This window comes from Triturus cristatus, chromosome 3_1 (genome assembly GCF_964204655.1).
Source record: "Triturus cristatus chromosome 3_1, aTriCri1.1, whole genome shotgun sequence".
Classification (NCBI taxonomy): Eukaryota; Metazoa; Chordata; class Amphibia; order Caudata; family Salamandridae; genus Triturus; species Triturus cristatus.
The window spans coordinates 672,870,386-672,891,930 of record NC_140583.1 but is presented as its reverse complement, the minus strand read 5'-3'; the positions used below and the strand labels follow the sequence as shown (position 1 = coordinate 672,891,930).

The 21,545-nt window shown below is 44.3% G+C and overlaps 1 protein-coding gene across 3 annotated transcripts in view; it reads right to left on the bottom strand.

The window, feature by feature from the left end:
* Positions 1–21,545, bottom strand: part of CARS1 (cysteinyl-tRNA synthetase 1) — a 465,335-nt gene that overhangs the window by 407,105 nt on the left and 36,685 nt on the right. The window contains exon 2 of one of the 3 annotated variants that reach the window (XM_085644733.1): positions 10,289–10,534. The exons of 1 other annotated variant lie outside the window; for it this stretch is intronic. In XM_085644733.1, coding sequence (XP_085500859.1) covers positions 10,289–10,534 — 246 coding nt within the window. Of the gene's footprint in view, positions 1–10,288; positions 10,535–21,545 lie in introns of those variants that run through there. One more of the 3 variants, XM_085644735.1, reaches the window with a different exon arrangement.

Genomic DNA, 21,545 nt, shown 5'->3' with positions numbered 1-21,545 from the left:
GTCGTAACTAGACCCGCCTGAACATTTTTTGAATTGTCTTTTGAATTGTTCCACCTGACTAACGCTGATACTAAAACAATAGTAGCCCAGGCTACCATAGGACCACAGTTGCCTCCCCCAGACCTTTGTTTTTTTCAACCATCTTAACTACCCCTGGTCACACTACTGGGGTCCCCTTGTTCTTTAAATATATGTGAGGTCTGACTATGGCGGTGTAATGGGTACCAGACAAAAAGAAGCTGGCAGATCACAGTTATACAGCCAGGGCTGGTGCGGTGGTGTCTCACTGAAATATGCACCAATAAGCCAAATTTCGAAGCCCTGTAATGTGCTATAATCTAGTGGTAAATATAATTTTACCACAATTTCGAGGATTTAGGGCCTCATGTAGGTAGCCAAATACCGGTCGGTAACGGCCGATTTTCGGTAATTATACCGTTACCGACCGGTATTTTGGCTATTGGTATGTAAGGGGACGAATTCTGGTTTCGGAATTTACCGAATCGGTAAAATTACCGATTCGGTAATAATACCGAATCGGTAACTTTTCCGAATCGGTAACTTTTCCGAATCGGTAATTTTACCGATTCGGTAAATTCCGAAACCAAAATCGAGATGTAGGGGGAGTGTGTGTGTGTGTTTAAGAGTCGGTATTTACCACCAACTAATAGTTGGTGGTAAATAATTAATGTATGTGTTAATGCATTTTTACGCGCGTAGCAGTGTGCAATGTGGCATACATACATGCCCTTAGGGCATGTATGTGTGCCACATGTGCACACATGGCCGAATCAGGGGTGCAACAGGGTGTCAATGTGACACCCTGCCACCCTTGTATGTGTTCCCCCCATTACCGAATCGGTATTTACCGATTCGGTAATGAGGCATACCTTCCCATCAATGGGAAGGTATGCCTCATTACCGAATCGGTAAATACCGATTCGGTAATTACCGAATAGTAACGAATCGGTAAAAAATACCGACTCATTACCTACATACGAGTTACCACTTCTAAAATACCGATTCGGTATCGTTCGGTATTTTAGAAGTGGTAACTGGTATGCTACCTACATGAGGCCCTAAGTATCGAACAAAAATATCTACAGGTAAGTATAGGTTTACTGAACTTTAACTCTACATGTATCTTGACAACATGTTGATCTTCAAGGTACGCACATGTGGAATGAAGAATAGTAAATCTGTACCTAGCTATATACACGTACCTCCTTGATATTTTTGTCTTCGGTGTTTAGGTCTCTATATTGTGGTCAAAAGAGATCTACCACTCAATATTCCAGACGGCACCCCTCCAGGACCTCTTAGATTCTGAGTACTAGCAACCAAAGCCAGCCATGCACACGCTTCACAATCCAGAGCTACAACACCCCCTGGTCTGTGATAAACGCAACTAATGCTTCAGTTGAATCCTGCACTGTGTGTTTAGTCTTTTCTGTGCAGGGACTACACCATGCCTGTCGCTTGCTGTGGAAATGTGATACAGCAGAGGTTCTTAACCTTTTGACCTCTGTGGACCCTAACTGAAAACTTACTGAAATACAGCAGAGGTTCTTAACCTTTTGACTTCTATGGACCCCCACTGAATCCTTACTGAAATCCGGGGACCCCCATTAAATCAGGACTGGAATCCGAGAACCAGCTTAAGCAATTTCTACATCAAACAAATACACAGATGACGAAATATGTTATTTAATTCACAAACAAATAAAGAAAATTCGAAAGTTTAAATTTCAATTAGAAGGTTAGAGCTTTTAATTCTAAAAGGTGAAGTGAATTCCTAGGCTGTAACAGATCACTTTGCTTTTTTAGCTCTAAATGCTCTCTTTTGGCAGTGCTTCAATTGAGACCACCCATCGTCCATACTCTATTTGGTTTGCTGTACTTGCGCTGCTCCCACGAACCAAGATAAACATATCAATTTAATTTTTAACCTTCAATTTCAAATTACTTTATATTTACAGAACTTTTAAATAGTATTTTATTTAATATATGAAACTGTAGTAGACCCCCAGGGGCCACAAACCACAGTTTAAAACCCTTGTCCGACAGCTCTCCTGTGCCATTAAATCCAGTTAGTCAGATCTGCAAAACCACAGCTCCTGGAAGGATGTGCATGTGATGTGTCTGACCTCCCACTTACAAAGTTGAGTTAAATGAATCCCTTTGGAACTGTTTCTGTCTTAGTCACCTCTTCATTAAACGTCTGAATGGGCTTCAAAAGATTCTCAGTCCTAGTGGGAAGCATTCACTGATCAATGGGACGCACAAACAGCAAAGCCAACGAGCCTCGGCCCTAATTTACAACTCCCCTGGTCTGCGTGGAACTGGGGCCAAAAGAGTGGTCTGTCAATTTATTGCAGTCCTTATTTGCAGAGGTATTTGGCTTCACAGCATTGGGACCTACAATGGATGTTGGTCTGGTTTCCTAGTACTGGGACTACTAGACCAATATGTTAATGCTCCGGAGTCTTAATTTGCAGCAATTTCCGGGTACGTAAAATGTACTGAGTTATACAAACAGACAGCCTTGCCAGTGCTCCTTGCCCCTGTTGTGAAACACTCCTATGGATTTCAGCTCCAGAGTGACAGAAAGCTCTACTAATGCCTCCAGTCCTGATGTACAGAACCTCTTGGTCTCCTGGCACTGAGACCCACAAACATTTCTTCAATGCATCTTAATACTGATCTACAACACATCTTGGTATGCTCTACTACACTCATTCTGCATACACTTTTCAGTTAATATTTGCAACATGCCATATTATCAATGTACTAGGATCCACAGACAGCTCGTCCAATATGCCGTCACCATGATTAGTCTCCTGGCATTGAAAACCTCTGTTCGGTCTATCAATGACACTTGTTCCTGGTCTGCATTACCACTTGCTCACGCCACATCACTGGCAGCTGCAGACTGCTCTGACAATTTTCCGCGGAACCAATTTAGAGCCACTTTCTCATTTGTAGTAAGCTGGCTTTTTTGCACTGTACCAAAATGAGGTGCACTATGTAGAAAGTCCAGGTGACCCTCACTGGCTTATAGGGCTTAAACAAAAAAATCCCAAATGCTCTCTTTTTGGTAGTGTGGGAAAGCGTTTAGGCTTATCAGTGAGTAGTGTTGTACACACAGAATCAATAAATGAGAGACACACTCGAGAAGAAACTTGAGACCAACTTAGAAAAATAACAGATTTTTATATAACTTTAGACATCAAGGTCATCAGATAAGTATTTTAAACGTCATCGATTTTCGCAGTAATAACAGTAGAAAATGACAGCTGTTAGATTTAAGGCATGAGCCTTGAACGCGGTAATGTTATCCTATGGGAGAAACATTCACTGCACTTACAGACGACTTATAAGACTGTTCTTCTGGATTTAAGGTAAGTAGGGACCAAGGTCCAAGAAAGCACCAACAGTTCAAGTTTACCTGCCCTGGGGTGTCCAGGTGCAGAGGTGCTTTACGCAGTGGTAGCCTTGAACGCTACACGCTAAAGTGAATGCGGAAAAGAAAAGAAAATGGCTGTAAGTGGGGCATGGGGGACTAGTCCGGTAGAACCAAAGTTGGGGCGTGGCTCTTAAGGTTCTCGGGACCACAGAGATAACGGGACTACCGGCTGGGGAGCTCTGGTGCAGAGGTGTTTGAGGCTCTCAGGTTCTCGTAACACCTACAGAAGATAGAAAAGAAACACCGCAGGGCCACTCTCGGTGTGGAGTTGGCCTCTCTCGAAGTCCCTTGACGTACAGGTAGGTTTTCGTGGTGTTGGTGTTCTGACTGAACACAACAATCCTTGGTGCTAACAAGTGGCTCCAGTACCCCAGGTATTGATGCAGGGTGGCTCCGGGAAGGCCCCGAAGGACGGATGGATCGACGGGGCTGACCTCCTGGACCTCATTGACCTCCTCCTGGCGAGTTGCTCCCTCAGTGGACCTGATGGTCAGCAAAATCGTGGACAGGGAAGATGCAGTTGGTGACTGCAGGAAGTGGCTCCTCTGCTTCAAGAGAGATGCTGGCTAGTTGTGGAAGTGCTGGCAGCCCTCCAAGGCTTTTGGAGAATGCACAGCTGCAGGACAAGTCGAGTATTTTCAATTGTTGGGACAACAGCAGGTAGGCAGGGTTTGGCTCCAAATCCGGAGCTGGTCCCGAGTTCTAACGCTTTTCGACTCTTTGTCCTTTTTCTTTCAGGCAGATGAATCAGAGTTCCTGGTTTCCGATCACCTAAATATTACATTTAGGGGCATTAAGGGGATTGAAGGGTAGTAGTCAATGGGCTTCTTACCCCTGGGGTACCTACACCCCCTATATGACCACTTCCTGTGGTATTAACCCTGTGCCAGAGTTCCTAATTCCACCAAAAAAGAAGCGCAACATGCCTACTTGATAGCTAATTTCCTGCCTGTCCTGGTGCCAAATGGGCCTCAGGGCAAGGGGTGGCATTTTCCAGATCTGGAGGAAGTGGGGGTTGCAAATCAAAGGCGACATAGGCTTTGAATCCTCTGGCCTTGGTATGCAGATTCACTAACCATCCTGCTAGAGGAGGTGATAAGTTGCATGGCCTCGTAGAGCGCTGGCCCTTACCTACAGGGGGTCGGAAACTCATCTGTGGCGGGAGGCTGAACGATACCAGTAAATTTTTATTTATTTACTAGTCAGCCAGCACACTAGAAGACTAGTAAGTTTGAGGGGGCACCTCTAAGGTGTTCTCTGGGTGCCTGTCATAATAAATCCAATACTGGAATCAGTATGGATTTATTAAGACAAGGTGTTTGATACCAAACACCACAGGTTTCAGTGAAGCCATTATGTAGCTGGGTAACTCGTAACTGACCAGTGCCTAGTAAATACCATAAGAGGGCTTCCCTGTTCACTTGCAGTATCTAGTAATAGAAGTAGACATCAAAGGGGCATATCTGCTCATGCAGATATGTACTCATATAAAAAAGAATGCACCCTGCCTTAGGGTTTTTAAGGCCTGCTTTAGGGGTGACTTGCATGGCACACAGTGAGTGTTTTAACACATGGTTTGCACCATGTCAGTCTGGATGCACTTTGTATGGGAGTCTCTCTTCAGTAACCATGCCCTAGGCCATTTAGAAGGGACTTACAGGGGTGCTAAAGTGTGTGCCAATTGTAACAAAATTAGGCCTTTTTACCTTTTTTGGGGGGGAAGGAGCACTGGCACTGGGGCCTGGTTAGCAGGGACCCAGTGCACATCAATCGAAAAACATCAGTACCAGTGGCAAAAAGTGGGGTGACCATGACAACAAGCACTGGCATAGCCAATAGGTCTTGTCTTTGGGGGCCTTATAAGTATTTAGCCAGAGCTTTTGGTTTTGCCAATGTGTTCCAGCTATGTGTTAGAGCAGCGTGGCTGCTGTTCAGCATGCTAAAAAGTGTTGTAAGAATTTTTGTTACATTACATATAACCAAGAAGACATTATGTACAACTAAACAATCCTCTTAAAAAAAAGACTTTACAAAAAAATGTTTTGTTTCGTTCTCACAATACTGTTTTCATGCCTCTTAGAAAAGCAACGCATGTAACTAAATTTGCAAACAAAACCTGGGTTTTTAAAGTAGAAATGCCACCAGGTATGCGCATTGTACCTGAAATTTACAAAAAACTACAATTTTTAAATGAGAAAAGAAGTAAGCAAAACATAAGCGCTATAAAGCCTGTGTGTTCACGCTGATCGAGTTGGTTTAAAAATCCGCTTTTTCCGTAAACACGAAAAGTAAAATTTAACAAGTGTAAAGTTTTACAAAATATTTTTCAAAAAGTGGCAAAGTGAAAACATATTCAAACAAAAAATATGGTTTGTGTTTTAGTTTAATCTTAAAACTAACAAAGAACCATTTACCACACTTACATTTTTGCGTCAACAGAAAGTAGACACATGTGCAGTGATTTTCAAACAAGTGTAAACTGTACCAGCAGGGGGTGAAAAGCCCATTAACTTTTACTGCCATGTGAAATACGATGGGGGTGCTGATCGCACATTGGGAAAAGATGGTAATGTAGATAGGGAACAAAATACCTCCGACGTGACGGCCACATGTATTGATGCAAAATAAGGAAAACAGAAAAACATGTTTCCATTCCTATCCCATGACTTTTTTTGCCCCTCACACAACCGGAGGAACATAAACGATAGAAACGTATTGTATGTTTCTAAAACTAGAAATGTCCCTACGTAAGCGATGTGTCGTTGGAAAGCACAAAATGAATACAGTGTACACGAGATGGGGCACCAAAACATAAACAAACCAAAACCAAAGAAACATTCCATTCCGTGCAAAACACAAATCCCACAAGATAGGCATGTTGTTGTCGGTAAGTAAAAAATTATTAAAGTCCTAGAAAACGATCCGTGAAACCAAAATAAAGTAAACATACCATGTGTTCATAAAATACAATTGCCACCACATAAGTGAGACAGCGCCCCCCCAAAAAAAAAAAGAAATACAGTGTATACAAGCCAAAGTTGAAAACAATAGAAACATACTAAGGGGTCTATTAGGATGGCGTGCGGATCACCACTGCTCTACCAGCGGTGGCGATCCGCACGCCAAAACACCCCGCCGGAAGGCCTTTTACCCCCCCCCCCCCGCCACATTAGCATGGCGGGGGGTACTGCGGCGGACGGAAAGACCGTCAGCCGTTTTTCCGCTAGTAGGCAATCGTCTTGATTGCCTACCGGGCAGAAAAGGCCCATGATATGGTGGCGGTGCCTTGCAGGCACCGCCATCCATATTATGATGCCGGCTGTTGGAAGCCTTTCCATGGCAGAGACTCCACCATGGAAAGGCATGCAGGAATTCACTGTTGGGGCCCTTTATGGGCCCAAGGAGGGGCGGGGGCTGCACTGGGCATACACAAGGTGCCTGTCATGTTGTGCATGCCAATGCACAACATGCTTATATTGCATTGTGGCGGGTGCTGCTTACAGCACCGCCCGCCACAATGCAATATACGCGGGATGCGACCGCCAGGGTGGCGGTCGCATCCTAATTGGCGGTGTGGGACCTTTGGTACCTGCACCGCTAGGGTGGCGGGCGGACAGGAGTCCGCCCCCCATCCTAATAGACCCCTATGTGTTTGTAAAGTGCAAAGGAACACAATATAAGCATGTTGTAGTTGTAAAGCCAGAAATAATATATTTTAAAAACAGTCCTAAATCATTCGCCGAGGAGTGAAAACAAATGTGTGTTTAGAAAGATAAATATAGTGTATACGAGTTAAATCCCCAAAACAAAAGAAACATACTGTGTGTTTACGGAGTAGAAATACCACAAAATAAGTGCGTTGTCCGAAAGCAACACTCAAACAAAGTCTGACAACATGACACAAGAAAAATAAAATTAACATACCATCTGTTTCTAAACTATCAATGCCTCCACACTAGCGCAAAAGTCCACAATAAATACAATGTGCACGAGCCGAGGAATGCAAACCTACAGAAACACACCGTCTGTTTATAAAGTGCAAATGCCACCAAAATACAATCCATGAAACAATAAAAAAAGGAAAGATACCATCTGTTCTTAAACACAATAGCCACCACATACGTGCGAAAGCCCAAAGAAAATGCATTGTACACGAGCAGAGGAACGCAAATCAATGTATCATACTGTGGGTTTATAAAGTGCAAATACCACCAGAAAAGTGTGTTTTAATTAGAAATCTGTAAATAATACAGAGCGTTGTTCTCTGAAAACCAAAATTAATTAAACTTCTACAACACGATCGGGGGAACGAAAATGATAGATACATACGGTTTGTTGCAAAAGTACAAATGCCCCTACTGAACCCCAAAAGCCCAAAGTAAATACAGTATACACAAACCGAAGAACGCATACAGAAGAAACATACTGTGTGTTTATAAAGTGTAAATTGCACAGATAAGCTAGTTGTATTTTGAAACCCGAAACACATTAAATCCGTTTTCAAAGAGGATGCGAGGAGTAAAAAAATTCAAGCAACATAATGGGTGTTTATAAAGATAAATCCAGTCTACACAAGCCAAGACATCAAGATAAGCATGTTGTATTTTGAAAGCTACAACTAATAAAACTAGTCGTCAAACACAATCGGAGGAGTGAAAACGAAAGCAACTTAATGTGGATTTATAAAAGATACAGTATACACGAGCCGAGGCACCAAAACAAACAAAACATACCATAGCTTGTTAAAGTTGAAATAGCACAAGATAAGCACATTCTTGTCGTGAGACGAAAACGGGCAGCGAAAAGCCACAAGATAAGCTTGTTACTAACGGGGTATGAAAACAAGCATCTTAAAGTCACGAAACAAGACAAGTCCATTGTGCTTGTGGACTTGCTTTATTATTCGAGCCACAAAAAGTCACCAAAAAAAAAAAAAAAAAGAGTGCTCACAAAGTATCATAAACAACATGAAGAGAAAGAGCACATGCAACAGGGGCAATCCTTATGGGTGGTTAAAAAAAGTGTAAAAAGAGGTACTTCTAAGCATATTCACCAAACAAAAGTAGGCATTTACGAAGGACAGTAAGAGAAACCAATGAAAAAGATGGGCCGTGCTCAAAACCCATATTGTGGATACAGCATGTGCTGCCTAGGCGATACCTAAAAAGGGGCACTTTCCTACACCATTCAGCACTGTGAGCAACAGAATGCTCTTCTAATACTTAACAGTCCTGATACGCAACACCCTTACTTTTGCAGAACTAAGACTCACACACTGTTGTTTGAATGCTATTCAGTCCTGATCTTCAGCACCCATCAGCCTTCCAGCAAATGAAGCTGCAGACTTTTTTTCAAAAGGCCACAGACCTGACATCTTGGACTCTCTCAGAACTTGGGCTCACATGTGTCTGAGAACACTTCTCCATCCTGATTTACAACTCTCCTTAGTCTCCTGTAACTGAGAACCATCGCTCTGCCACCTCTTGGTATTATGGAAAATTCGGCCAATGATTCACATCCCTGATTTGCAGCAACCTTAGGCACCCCAGAAATGTAACCAAGAGACTGCTCTGCCAATGATCCCCAGTCCTGACACTATTCCCATGGAAATTACTTGGAGCCACAGACTGATCTACCAATGGTCCTCACTCTTGATATAGAGCTCTGTGCCCCTCCCAGGAAGGGACACACACACAGAGCTCTGACAAATGCTACCCATCTCTGATCTGCAATAACAGTTGTTATTTGGAGAGCACAGCTGTCATGCTGAGCTGTAGTCTTCCCCTGCTACCCAACAGATTTACACAAATAAATCTCACTGTATATAAAAATCAAAAATGCTTTCAAAGTGGGACTTATCTGATTACTTATTATGCTTCGGGCCCAGGTATCAACAGGATTGACTGCAGAGTTTTATTAAATACGTTGTTTTAAATATTGCATTTTATATTGAAGCATTTTGCTCTGGAAAAAATGTTTTAAAAATTCTCAATTTGTTATATTTCAAGGAGAAAATGAAAATGATAAGAACTAGACATTTGATCATTCAGCTGGATTGTGTACCCTCTTTAGCTGGGGTATATTCAGAAGCAGGCTTGCAGCCTTGTTGGCTGGAGGGGCAAGTGCTGCAAGGAAGAAGGGTGGTGTTACGGGATGCACAATAGCTGAGGAGTTGAGGAGGAGAATGCAGGAGGCAGCAGTGGAATGGCAGAGATGTTGAAAGCAGAGCGGGATGGGTTGTAGACATGAGAGGATGCAGACAGCTGAAACAAAAAGAGGAAGTTTCCCAAGAGTATGATTCTCGGGAAATCAAGATCTACTAGTGGGATCTCTACTCCTACAGTGCATTTACCATTTGGGTGGGTGCACTGCAGACGTAGTTGAAAGCCAAGCGGACTCAATGTTTATTTCATTCTATTTGCATATAAATCTGCTAATCGTTTTTCAAAGCTGTGGGAAGACGAGTGTTGTTGAGGGGACTTGCATGGTAGACCCATTTGGAGAAAACTAGCAACAGCTGTCCCATACTAAGTGTTGAGTGGCAACCAAAAGTGGGCCTCAGCTGTCTTTTGGTGTACAGACAACTAGATCAAGTATTTCTACCAGAGGATGGAATATTTGCCAATTTACAGCAGACTTTCTGTTCCTCCAAACTCTAAATAACTTCCCTCGTCTGTAAATAATGCTACATATGGTTCAACAGTTTCACATAATCCATCTTATGTTCTTATTCAAGCTTTCAGAAATCAGAGCTTTGAAAATTAAATGGAATGCTAACTACAAAACAAGCTGCACGGTTACCAACTCCAAGTTATTACTCACTTGTTTGGAGTTTAAAAGAGTCACATTTCTGACTGCTGTCATCATAAATGGCTTCTATATGTCGGTACCATCGAAGTGCATGATAGCATTGAGCAGGAGGTGGCCTTTGGAGCATCCTGAACACTTCCACATCGGCCTGAGAAAAGGTGAAGCCATGGATATAACTACGAGTGCTGAGGTACTGGTTGAGGCTGTTCACCCTAGCCTCTTCTTCACTGAGGCCCACAAAAATACTGATGTCGAAAGCTGCAAACAGACAAGCAGAAAGGACATTCAAAAAAAGAAAAATCACGTCGAACTAATTGATAATTAATGTTAAATGTACTACAATAAGAGCATGGTGTGGTGCATTTTATGTTTATTTCGAATATCGTGGAAGGCAAAGGGTGATTGAAAGGCTGCATGTTAGTGCTGATCTCATCGACCTACGATTTGTCAAATTCAGGTTAGATTTTCGGAACAAAACAAAAAATAGTTACCATCGTGATTCACTAAATGTAAAGGTTCGCATGCATATTTAGTCGATCTCCTCAGAAACGGACTGTATTTTTCTGTTTGGTGGGTCAATGAGACCTTTCCTCTTTCCCATTGTAATAGACATTGTACTTTGCTTTAAGTGAGTCAATAAGTCAGAAACAATAACATATGTTTTAAAATTCATCATCCGAGTTGGATCATGTTTTTTTTATTATGGCGCACCCTCTATGTGCAATACATTTATGCAAAATTCCTAATAAACAGAATTCCTAAGAAACACAAAAATACAATAAAAATAAATCAAAATAGACAATTGATAATTTGTCAAGTAAAACCAATGACTAAAGCTTAAAGGTGGACGAATCACAAGAAATAAGTTATTGTAAAACTGTGGTTTGAAATAGAGGCAAAGCAAAAGATGAGCAGTGATTAGATGTCACTGGAAACAGCGCCTAATTTGATTAAAGCGCTGGATGTTCCTAAGAGCAAACCTTAGTAGCCAGATACCTGGTTAAAACATGAATCAATGCAGTATTGTAGAAAAACCATACAATGTAAAAAGAAGTGTAATAGGGTGACACTTGTGAAAACATTATCAAACTAAATTCGATAAACAGTGACACAAGCTGTAGAATTCTGATATCTGTCCGAAATGTTTGAAAACAAAGGCTAAGGACCATCTTGGTAGTCTTACAATCAATCAACCAATCAATCATGTCATTTGCAAAGCGCACTACACACCCGGTGGGTTTCAAGGCGCTGGGGGGAGGGAGGGTGGTGTTGAGGGGTGGGGAGGAAGTTACTGGTCGAAGAGCCAGGTCTTGAGTGGTCTCCTGAAGGTCAGCAGGTCTTCGATTTGACGTAGGTGGATGGGGAGGGTGTTCCAGGTCTTGGCGGCGTGATGGGAGAAGGGTCTGCCTCCGGAAGTAGTTCTCCGAATGCGTAGGACCGTGGCCAGGGCGTGGTCAGCAGAGCGGAGTTTCCTTTTGGGTACGTAGTAGGAGAGTCGGCTGTTGAGGTATGCTGGAACGGTTTTGTGGAGTGCTTTGTGTGCGTGGATCAGGAGCTTGAAGGAGATTCTCTTATCGACGGGGAGCCAGTGCAGAGGTATTCTGGATTCTCTGTAGTCTGCTAATGAGTTTGGCCGAGGTTCCGGCGTAGAGGGCGTTTCCGTAGTCGAGCCTGCTGCTGACCAGGGCTTGGGTGACAGTTTTCCTCGTGTTTGTCGGGATCCATCTGAAGATCTTGCGGAGCATGCGGAGGGTGTTGAAACAGGTGGAGGAGACTACGTTGACTTGTTTGGTCATGGAGAGTTTTGACTCGAGGATGACTCCCAGGTTGCGTGCGTGTCGGTGGGGGCCGGGATGGACCCCAGTGATGTGGGCCACCAAGAGTCGTCCCATGCGGAGGGGTTGGACCCGAGGATGAGGATTTCTGTCTTGTCTGTGTTCAGTTTGAGGCAGCTGTCCTCCATCCAGTCGGCGACAGCCTTCATTCCCTGATGGAGGTTGGATTTGGCGGTGAGGGGGTCCTTGGTGAGGGAGAGGATCAGTTGCGTGTCGTCGGCGTAGGAGATTATGTTGAGGTTGTGATGTCGGGCGATGCGTGCTAGTGGTGCCATGTAGACGTTGAACAGCGTCGGGCTGAGGGAGGATCCTTGTGGGATGCCGCAGATGATCTTGAAGGCCTCGGAGCAGAACGGGGGGAGGCGGACTCTCTGAGTTCTGCCGGAGAGGAAGGAGGTGATCCAGTCCAGGGCTTTGTTTCGGATCCCTGCGTCGTGAAGGCGCGTGCGAAGTGTGTGGTGGCAGACGGTGTCGAAGGCAGCGGCGAGGTCTAGGAGGATGAGGGCTGCTGTCTCGCCGTTGTCTAGAAGTATCCTGATATCGTCTGTGGCGGCGATGAGGGCGGTCTCGGGGCTGTGATTGCTGCGGAATAGATTGTGATGGGTCCAGGATGTTGTTGTCTTCGAGGTGTTGCGTGACCTTAGCTGGGAACGGGAGCAGGGAGATGGGTCGGAAGTTTTTGAGGTTGCTCGGGTCTGCATTGGGTTTCTTCAGTAGGGCGTTGATCTCTGCGTGCTTCCAGTTCTCAGGGAAGGTGGTGGTCTCGAAGGAGAGGTTGATGATTTTGTGCAGGTGGGGTGCGATGAGAGTTGCTGGCTTTGTTGAAGGTGTGGGAGGGGGTCTGAAGGGGAGCCGGAGTGGATAGATCCCATGGTCTGGATTGTGTCCTCAATGCTCACGTTAGCCCAGGTGGTCAGGGCCTCGTGGGTGGTGGGGTGCGGTGGGTTAGGTGTGGCGTGGTCCGCCGGGGTCTGAAGCGGTCGTGGATGTCGGTGATTTTCCGGTGAAAGAAGGTGGCAAGCGAGTCGCACAGGGCCTGTGATGGTGGGACGTCGTTGGCGTTGGAGCTGGGGTTGGAGAGTTCCTTCACGATGGTGAAGAGCTCCTTGCTGTTGTGCGCGTTGTTGTCAAGGCGGTCTGTGAAGGAGGTCTTTTTGGCGGTCCTGATGAGGTGGTGGTGGTGGTTGCGGATGGCGTCTTTGTAGGCAGTGTGGCTGTCAGGCGTCTTGTCCCTGTTCCGTGTGTTTTCCAGTTTCCGGCAGGTGCGTTTGGAGTCGAGGAGTTCCGGGGAGAACCAGCTGACTCTTCTGCTGGTGCCTCTGTTGGTGGAGTTTTTCAGCGGTGCGATGGTGTTGGCGCAGTCTCTCATCCAACGTTCGAGGGAGAGTGCCCCATCATCCGGGTTGGTGGGGTTCGTCGGAGGGTTGAGTGCGAGGCTTGTCTGGAGTTGTTCTTCAGTGATTTTGCCCCAGCGGCGGCGGGGGGTCAGTAGGATGCGGTGGGGTGCGAGCGGGTTTCGGAGGGAGAAATGGATGCAGTGGTGGTCGGTCCAGGTGAGTTCGGAGACGTGGCTGAAGGTGACGTGGGGGCTTGAGGAGAAGATTGCGTCAAGTGTGTGGCCGGCGGTGTGGGTCGGCGTAGTGACGAGCTGTTTGAGTCCGAGGTTGGCGAGATTGTCGATCAGGGTGGAGGAGTTGCTGTCGTTGTTGTCCAGGTGATAGTTCAGGTCTCCGAGGAGGATGTAGTTGGTGGAGGTCAGTGCGTGTGGGCTGATGAGGTCGGCGATGGAGTCGCAGAATTGAGCCCGGGGTCCTGGTGGTCTGTAGACCAGGGTGCCTCTAAGGGTGGTCTTGGGGTTCGTGTGGATCTGGAAGTGCATGTGTTCGGCGGTGCTGAGGTTGTCGTTGGTGTTTGTAGAGATCTTGATGGTGTTTTTGTGAACGATGGCGATGCCTCCTCCGGCTCTGTTTACGCGGTCTCTGCGGGTGATCTTCTACCCGTCTGGGATGGCTATGGCGATGTCAGGCGCCGAGGGTTCGTTCATCCAGGTTTCGGTCAGGAAGGCGACGTCTGGGGATGTAGTGTCTAGTAGGTCCCAGAGTTCAACGGCGTGTTTGTGTGCGGAGCGAGTGTCGATCAGGATGCATCTGAGCTGGTTGGTTTCCGTTGTGGTGGGTGTCTTGGTGCTTTCGGTGCAGGAAAAGTTGCAGTTTCGGCAGATGAAGAGGCTGTGGGTGCGCTTCGGGGCGGCTTTGCAGCAGGTGTGAGTTCTTCCTGGGTTGAGAGCGATGAGGGTCTTGGCATCGTAGCGGAGGCGGTGCTCCTCGTGTCTGGCACGGGGGCCAGGGGTTCTGGCGCTGGGCGCGGTCCGGGCGCAGACGGGCTTGCCTTAGGCGCGCCAAACGCAAGTGGTAGGAAGAGATCAGATTCATCTAAAATGTTGGAGGCTCCCTTGTTGACTACTAGCAAAGGGAATCTACAGCCAAGAATCTAACTATGGGTAAGAAAAGGAAATAAAATGCAAGAGATGGGGAAAATGAAGCATAACTTAGAATATTTACTAGAAGAACAAAATGTGGCAAAGGTTAGAGAATTACCAAGTCTTAGATTTATTTATTTATTTTTATTTTTGCAGTTTTGTATAGCGCGAACAAGACCTTTACAGGTATCAGAGTGCTTTACAGTACAGAGATAACAACATAGAAAACCTGAATATCGTGACATAGGTGAGGAAAGTAAGGATTAGCATACACTAGTATCACATAGTTACAAGGGAGAATCAAAGAGTCATGTGAATTTGGCTAGAAGAATAGATTTCACTTCTTTTTTGAAAAAGGCTGCCGATGGGTTAAGTCTCGTTTCTTGGGGCAAGGCATTCCAAATCCTGGGTGCCATTCCTGAGAAGGAGCGGTAGTATGTTTTCTGCTTGGAGAACCGTTGTGGTTTAAGCAGAAGATTGTTGGAGCTCCTAGTGGATCTGTTGCCACCAGATAGTACCAATTTCTCCGTTAAGTATCTCGGTGTTTTGTGATGTAAGGCCTTATGAGTCATACAAGCGATTTTCAAGTGAACTCTGGCCTCAAAAGGAAGCCAGTTGAGGGCACGAAGGTCAGGGGAGATGTGGCTGCTTCTTTTGGAGCCTGTGACGAGCCTTGCAGCTGTATTGATTGTGGCTCTTAAGGGAGCTGTCGTTGATCTGGGTAGGCCACAGAGAGCAATACTTCCATAATCCACTTTGGGCAATACTAGGGCTTGGACTGTCTGTTTAAAGTCTCTGTCCGGTATGAAGGGTTTCAGTCTTCTCAAGGTGTTAATCTGGAAATTAGCTCCTTTAGTTGCAGCGCTGATGTGTTTCTGCATATTTAACTTATTGTCCAAGGTTATTCCCAGTGATTTAGCTGAGTCGATGATGGTAGATGGGCAATCGAGTGCTGTAATCTGCTTCATCCATTGCAGGATGGTGGGTGTTTGGTTGGGGGGGGCGATAAGGAGAAATTCAGTTTTTAGACTGTTTAGTTTTAGATGATTTTCCACCAGCCAGATCTGTATTTTGTGGAGAGTTGAGTTAAGGGACTTGATGTCGTCAAGTGAGTGAACTTTGATGTAGAGTTGTGTGTTGTCGGCATACATGTGATATTGGATGTTTGACGAGTTGAGTAGCTCCGTGAGAGGTTCCATAAACAAATTGAAGAGAGTCGGGGAGAGGGATGAACCCTGGGGTACTCCAAGAGTGACCGGGGAGGGGTTGGATAATGATTGGTTAATCTTGAATCGTTGTGTTCTGTTTTGGAGGAAGGACGTGAACCAGTTAAACACAGTACCAGATAGTCCCATCCTGTGTTTCAGGAGGTCTAGAAGATTGACATGTTTGACTGTGTCGAAGGCTGAGGATAAGTCCAGCAGGACTAGCAGGCATCCCTTGTTTTGATCCAGAATTTGAAGTGTGTCATCAATTATGTGGGTCATGGCTGATTCTGTGCTGTGTCCTGATCGAAAACCTGATTGGAATTGATCTAGCAGGTTGAAGTGGTCTATGTGCTTACTGAGCTGTACGTGGACACATTTTTCTAGCAATTTGGCGAGGGTCGAGATGTTGGAAATTGGGCGATAGTTATTCAGGTCAGATGGGTCCGCCAATGGTTTTTTTAGTATGGGGGATATCTGACCAACTTTGAGGATGTCTGGGATGATTCCTTGTGAAAGAGAAGTGTTTATAATCCTGGTCCATAGGGGCAATAGCAGTGGCGTGAAGGTTTTTAGATGGGTTGCTGGGAGAGGGTCTGTGAAGTGATTGGAAGGGTTCAGTGCTGTGAGCATTTTTAAAATGGTTTCTTCGTTGTAGAGGCTGAAGTCGGTCCAGGAGGCCATGTTTTTGAGTACAAGCTTTGGAGAGCTTATTATCGGGATACTGGGTGTGATCGGTGCATCACTCCTTTGTGAGCCAGTATGTGATAATAGATCGTTATGTAGGATTGTCTTTAAGTTTTCAGTCTTAGTTGAGAAGAAGGATGCAAGATCCTCACAGTTGGGAAGTGTTTCAGGATCTGCTTGGGGAGAGTGGGAGACACCCTTGGATTGAGCTTTGATAATTTCGAATAGTCTTTTGGGACGATTCTTGGCTTGGTCTAATTGTTGACGAATTAAGTCAGCTTTCGATCGTCTGATCTTTCTATAATAGGAATTTCTTTTAGTTTTTAGCAATTTAAGGTGGGCTGCTGATGGAGCAGCTCTCCATTGTCTTTCAACTGTTCTTAGACCTCTTCTGTCTTCATTTAGCCTACCATCATACCAGGGGTTTGAACCTTTTGTGGTGGCTCTTTTCAGTTGTAGTGGGGCTAAGTTGTCAAGAATCTGGTTCATAGAGTGAAAGTTGTGGTTGGTTAGAGCATGTACGTCATTTAGACCCTCCAGTGGGGGTGTGAGGGTGTGAGTAGCGGTTGTGAGAGAGGCAGCGGTAATGTTTTCTAGGTTCCTCTTCCAAATTTTCTTTCTCATCGGTTGGATAGAGAGTGGCTTGACTACCTTCTTGATGTGGAAAGAAATTATGTGATGGTCAGACCAGTCGCAAGGGAGGATCGATTCCAGCTGGGTAGTGTCTGTTTTGGCAATTGCTAGGTCGAGGATGGAGCCCTTTTCATGGGTGGGGCAGTCACATATTTGGGCCAGATTAAGGTCTGACAGAAAGGCTTTGAGGCTATTGACCTCTGGGTCTTCTGGATCATTCCAGTGTAGGTTGAAGTCCCCCAGAAAGATTTGCGTATTTTGTTGGCCGACATTTGCGGCTATGATATCCATTATTTGTTCGATGAAGATGGGATTGTTTCCAGGAGGGTGGTAAAAGGAATGTAGAGTAGATTAGCAATAAAATCTGTTTTTGATGACATTCGAAAACAAATGGATGGAATTAAAGAGATGAAATTCACCAGATAAAAAACAAGTGTGAATAGTAAGGAAACTCATTTGCGGACACTCAAGCAGTAGTAATCTATAGACAAGACAATAGCCCACAGAACAGGGAACTAAAATTAAGATGTTCGTCTAGGACATCTGTGGTTGACAGACTCCTAAGCAGTATAAAACACCCATCATAAGAATAAAAGCCTAAGTCATGTGAACTAGTAAAAGAAATGAGAGATGTTCCAGACCATAAATATCTTTGGCACAAAGGAGATAAGCGGCTAGCCAGTAACATAAGTAGCACATGAATGAATGGAATGCAAGTTAACTGACGACACACTCAAGTATTCTCTAGCCCAGCTAGTAAACGTTCCACATGGCTCAGTGACAGTATGTATTACAATGAACCACAAGTAGGTAAATAGGCTACATTTCTAAAGAGAAACTAACAGTTCTTATCTAAAGTAGGAAAGTAGGTATGAATGAGAAGCTGCAAATCCAGATTTTGAGTTTTGTCCAGTACAGCTCATTATCAAACAAAAGAAGGTATCCGTACTAATTTTTCAGCACAGAAGAACAGCAGTGCAGAAAAGTAGGCAAAGGCATAGTGATTGAGGAGATCTCAAAATCCTGAATAAGGATTCATCCAGGGTGTGGGTAATCATTCACAATGTCACACTCTTGTGCTGTGGGAATAAGAGCACTCAACAAGTCCATATCAAAATCAATGTTACTCTTGGCACAGTAGAACATAATATAGCAGTAATTCTTTGAGAGATGTAACATTATGGCCCTTCAGGAAATGATGCTGGTATAAAATAAAGATTGTATAGAATAGCTCTTATTTCTGCACAACAAACTTAAGACACACATTGGAAAAGCATGCTCCTCCGTTCTATCTTGTAACTAATTGCACACAAAGCACACCCTTGCATGTAATAATACCTGAATAACATTAGCCCTGATGCATGTCGAACTTCATGCTTATAATTTCGTCTAGGTATTTTACCCAGCAAAACGTGTATCGCCATATTCTCTAATGGCTATTCTCTGTGACTGCATAGTGGGCGGCAAGGAGTCTATAGTGCACTTTATGCTATTTTGCACCAAAACTAAGCATATTCGCACAAAGTGGCTCATCCCACTGTTCAAACTATTCTCAATTAGATCTAGCACAGGTGCACTAGCAATTTGCACAAGATGAGCCCTGCCAACTATTGACAAGTCTGTATCTAGCTATATTTTGGGAGCATAGCTTATCATAAGAAGGGCATAGAGATGTTCCACTATGTCTACTAATCAACCACTCATCAACACCAGAGCAATTACAACAACTATCAAAAATGGCTGATGCTATATTCAATCCTCTAGCTTTGTAGAGCACACCTCTCTCTTGAAGGACAATAAAACTTAGCTTCAGAATACGTGCACTCTTCAGAAAAATCTCTCCAAGAGTCAAAAAGCTCTTGAAAAGTTGGAAGCTATTTAAGTAATCTATCAAGACTTGATGAAAGAATCAATTTACTTGAACTTATACTAGAAAAGCAAACAAATTCTTCCAACTTACAAAATTTCCTTTCATATGAAATTCAAGCTAATATGAGTTTTGTGGGTTGTCTGGCTGATGGTTTGCTAACATTATTTTATAATATCATACATTTTAAAAACACTATAATTAAGGCTAAATCAGAAAATATATTAATGATCAATATAGGTAAAGGCAAAAACAAGTTTTAATATTGAATGTTTACTTTCCACCATTATTAGTAAAGAATAAATTGGGCTTCTGGGCGGTGCTTGATGATCTTGAATCTATTTTGGATCATAATTCTTCCCGTATATTTATCTTTACAGGAGAGTTCAATGCTAATGTATTATTTAACCACCAGATGAATCCCCTAGCAGACGATTTTCAAGATTAATCTTGGAATATCCCTTCCCTTCTTTCTGCAAATTGATGGAATAAAACATAGCCAAGAAAATTATTATATGTGGAGGCTATTTCACGACTTGGGTTTTCCATGCTCTGAATGGGAGATTTCTTTCGGCTCAACCAGCAAGGCCCACTTTTATATCATCCAACCTAAAAGCACTATTGATTTCACTTTATTATGCTGTGCCTCCTCAGTCTTGTGCAAAAAGTATCAAATAGTACAAAGGAAGGACGTGACCACAATCCACAACAAAACAAATAACATTATCTATTTAGATACAAGACTTGGATGACTGAAGACCTGTATTTAGATGGCACTTTAAACTCAATAAATTTAAGAACGATCAAGTGGAATGTTACATATAATCAAAAATTATTATTAAGCAAACAAGATTTTATAAATGTTTTCTTGACTCTAAGAGGTGTCATTTCTCACCACATCATCTTGTGTGTTTTGCTGTTCGCCCTATGTGGGAAGGGTATGCCCAGACGTGGGTCCCGTGCTCACTACGCCACTGGAGTCAAGCTATCCTGGCTGAAGAGGGGTGAAACCCCGAAACCGGTCCTAGGATGCTTGATTCCGGTCCAGGGAAGACATGGCTTGGCAGTTCGGGCTGGACTGTTCCCATGAGGCACAGGGTCAAGACTGATTTGCAAATGGCCATGTCTGAACTGGGGTTGCGTGGTGAGCAAAATAACGATGGATTAAACCCAGATCTGTGACTGGGGGTGAATGTTTTGCCAATGTGCAACATTCCGTCCATCATCTTGTGCGTTTTGTCATTTCTCACCAGCCAATGTGTGTTGTGACTGGGACAAATTCCAGAAAGGAAACAGATATTAATAGAGTGGTCCTACTCTTCAAAAGCAGCCAATCTGAATGGCATCCCAACTGACGTGATAAAAGGGGACCTTCACTTGTGGGGTTGTCTACTTCACATGGGCCCTGGAGTCGGGTGCTATTCCATTTTCACTGAAAGGGGCCGTTATACACCACTTACATAAACAAGCATTTTCAAAGCAAAATGTCTCGCATTTGCAAGAGTTAGAGCTATTTGCGTTGTAAACGTAATTTTTTTTACTTCTGTGTTTTGGAGTGGACTGGATGGATATATGTGGTGTGTAGTGTAATTATGTGGTATGTTGTGCAGTGTAATTATGTGGATAGAAAGTATGTGGTATTTAGGGGGCGATTAGAATGTCGGGCGGAAAGCCTCCTCCCGACAGTCGAAATATCCTCTACTGCGTCGGAACCCTTCCAACCGACTCAGTCGGTTTACATTCCGACCAACCGTTTACGATATTCGCAGTCGGAAAGTAAACCGTGTGGTTATTACAAATCGGTTACGACTGGCTCTCTGAGAATTTGTGTAGTTGGAACCACATCGTGCACCTCTATGGACAGCGTTTCCAGACCTCGCAATTATGATTTCGATTTCCAACAGCTTTTCCGAGTCGGCCTGTCCGACACGAAAAGGCAGTCGGAAAGTGACTTTAGGGGGGCCCCTCGCAGGGCCCACTTCGTCCTGCAAACATCAGTTGGTGGCCGAGGGGGTACCTAAGGGACTCCCCTGTAAAACCCTGCACTGTTTGGCAGGCACAATGGGGTGCCCGCGACAGAGTGCAGGGTTTTACACCCACCCTCCAGTTCCCCATAGAACCCTGTGTTACAGTCAGCTGTCGGATGGAACACAAGCTCCCATAGGAAAAAATGGTACTCAACTATAAAGTGTTCTGTCGCATCGTAATCGGGCGGGCGGGCCCGCAGACTGCGAGTCGGTCAGTCCCGATTCTGAGTCTGTGTCAGGCGGAAAGTTTCCACCCAACATCGTAATTGGTCCCTTGGTGTATAGGAATTATGTGGAGTAGAATTGTGTGTTATGGAGAGAAAATATGTGGTATCGTATTTAGTGTTGTGGAGTGTAATGTAGTGGAGTTTAATAATGTGTGCTATTTAATTTTGTGATGTGACGTATAATTATATTGTGTGGATTGTATGTATGTGGTGTGTTTGGAGCACGGGCCACAAGTCACTCCGCTCAGAGTTAATCAGCCATTGCAGACTGAAGTCCATTAGTGCTTAATCAGTTATTATTTAAATATG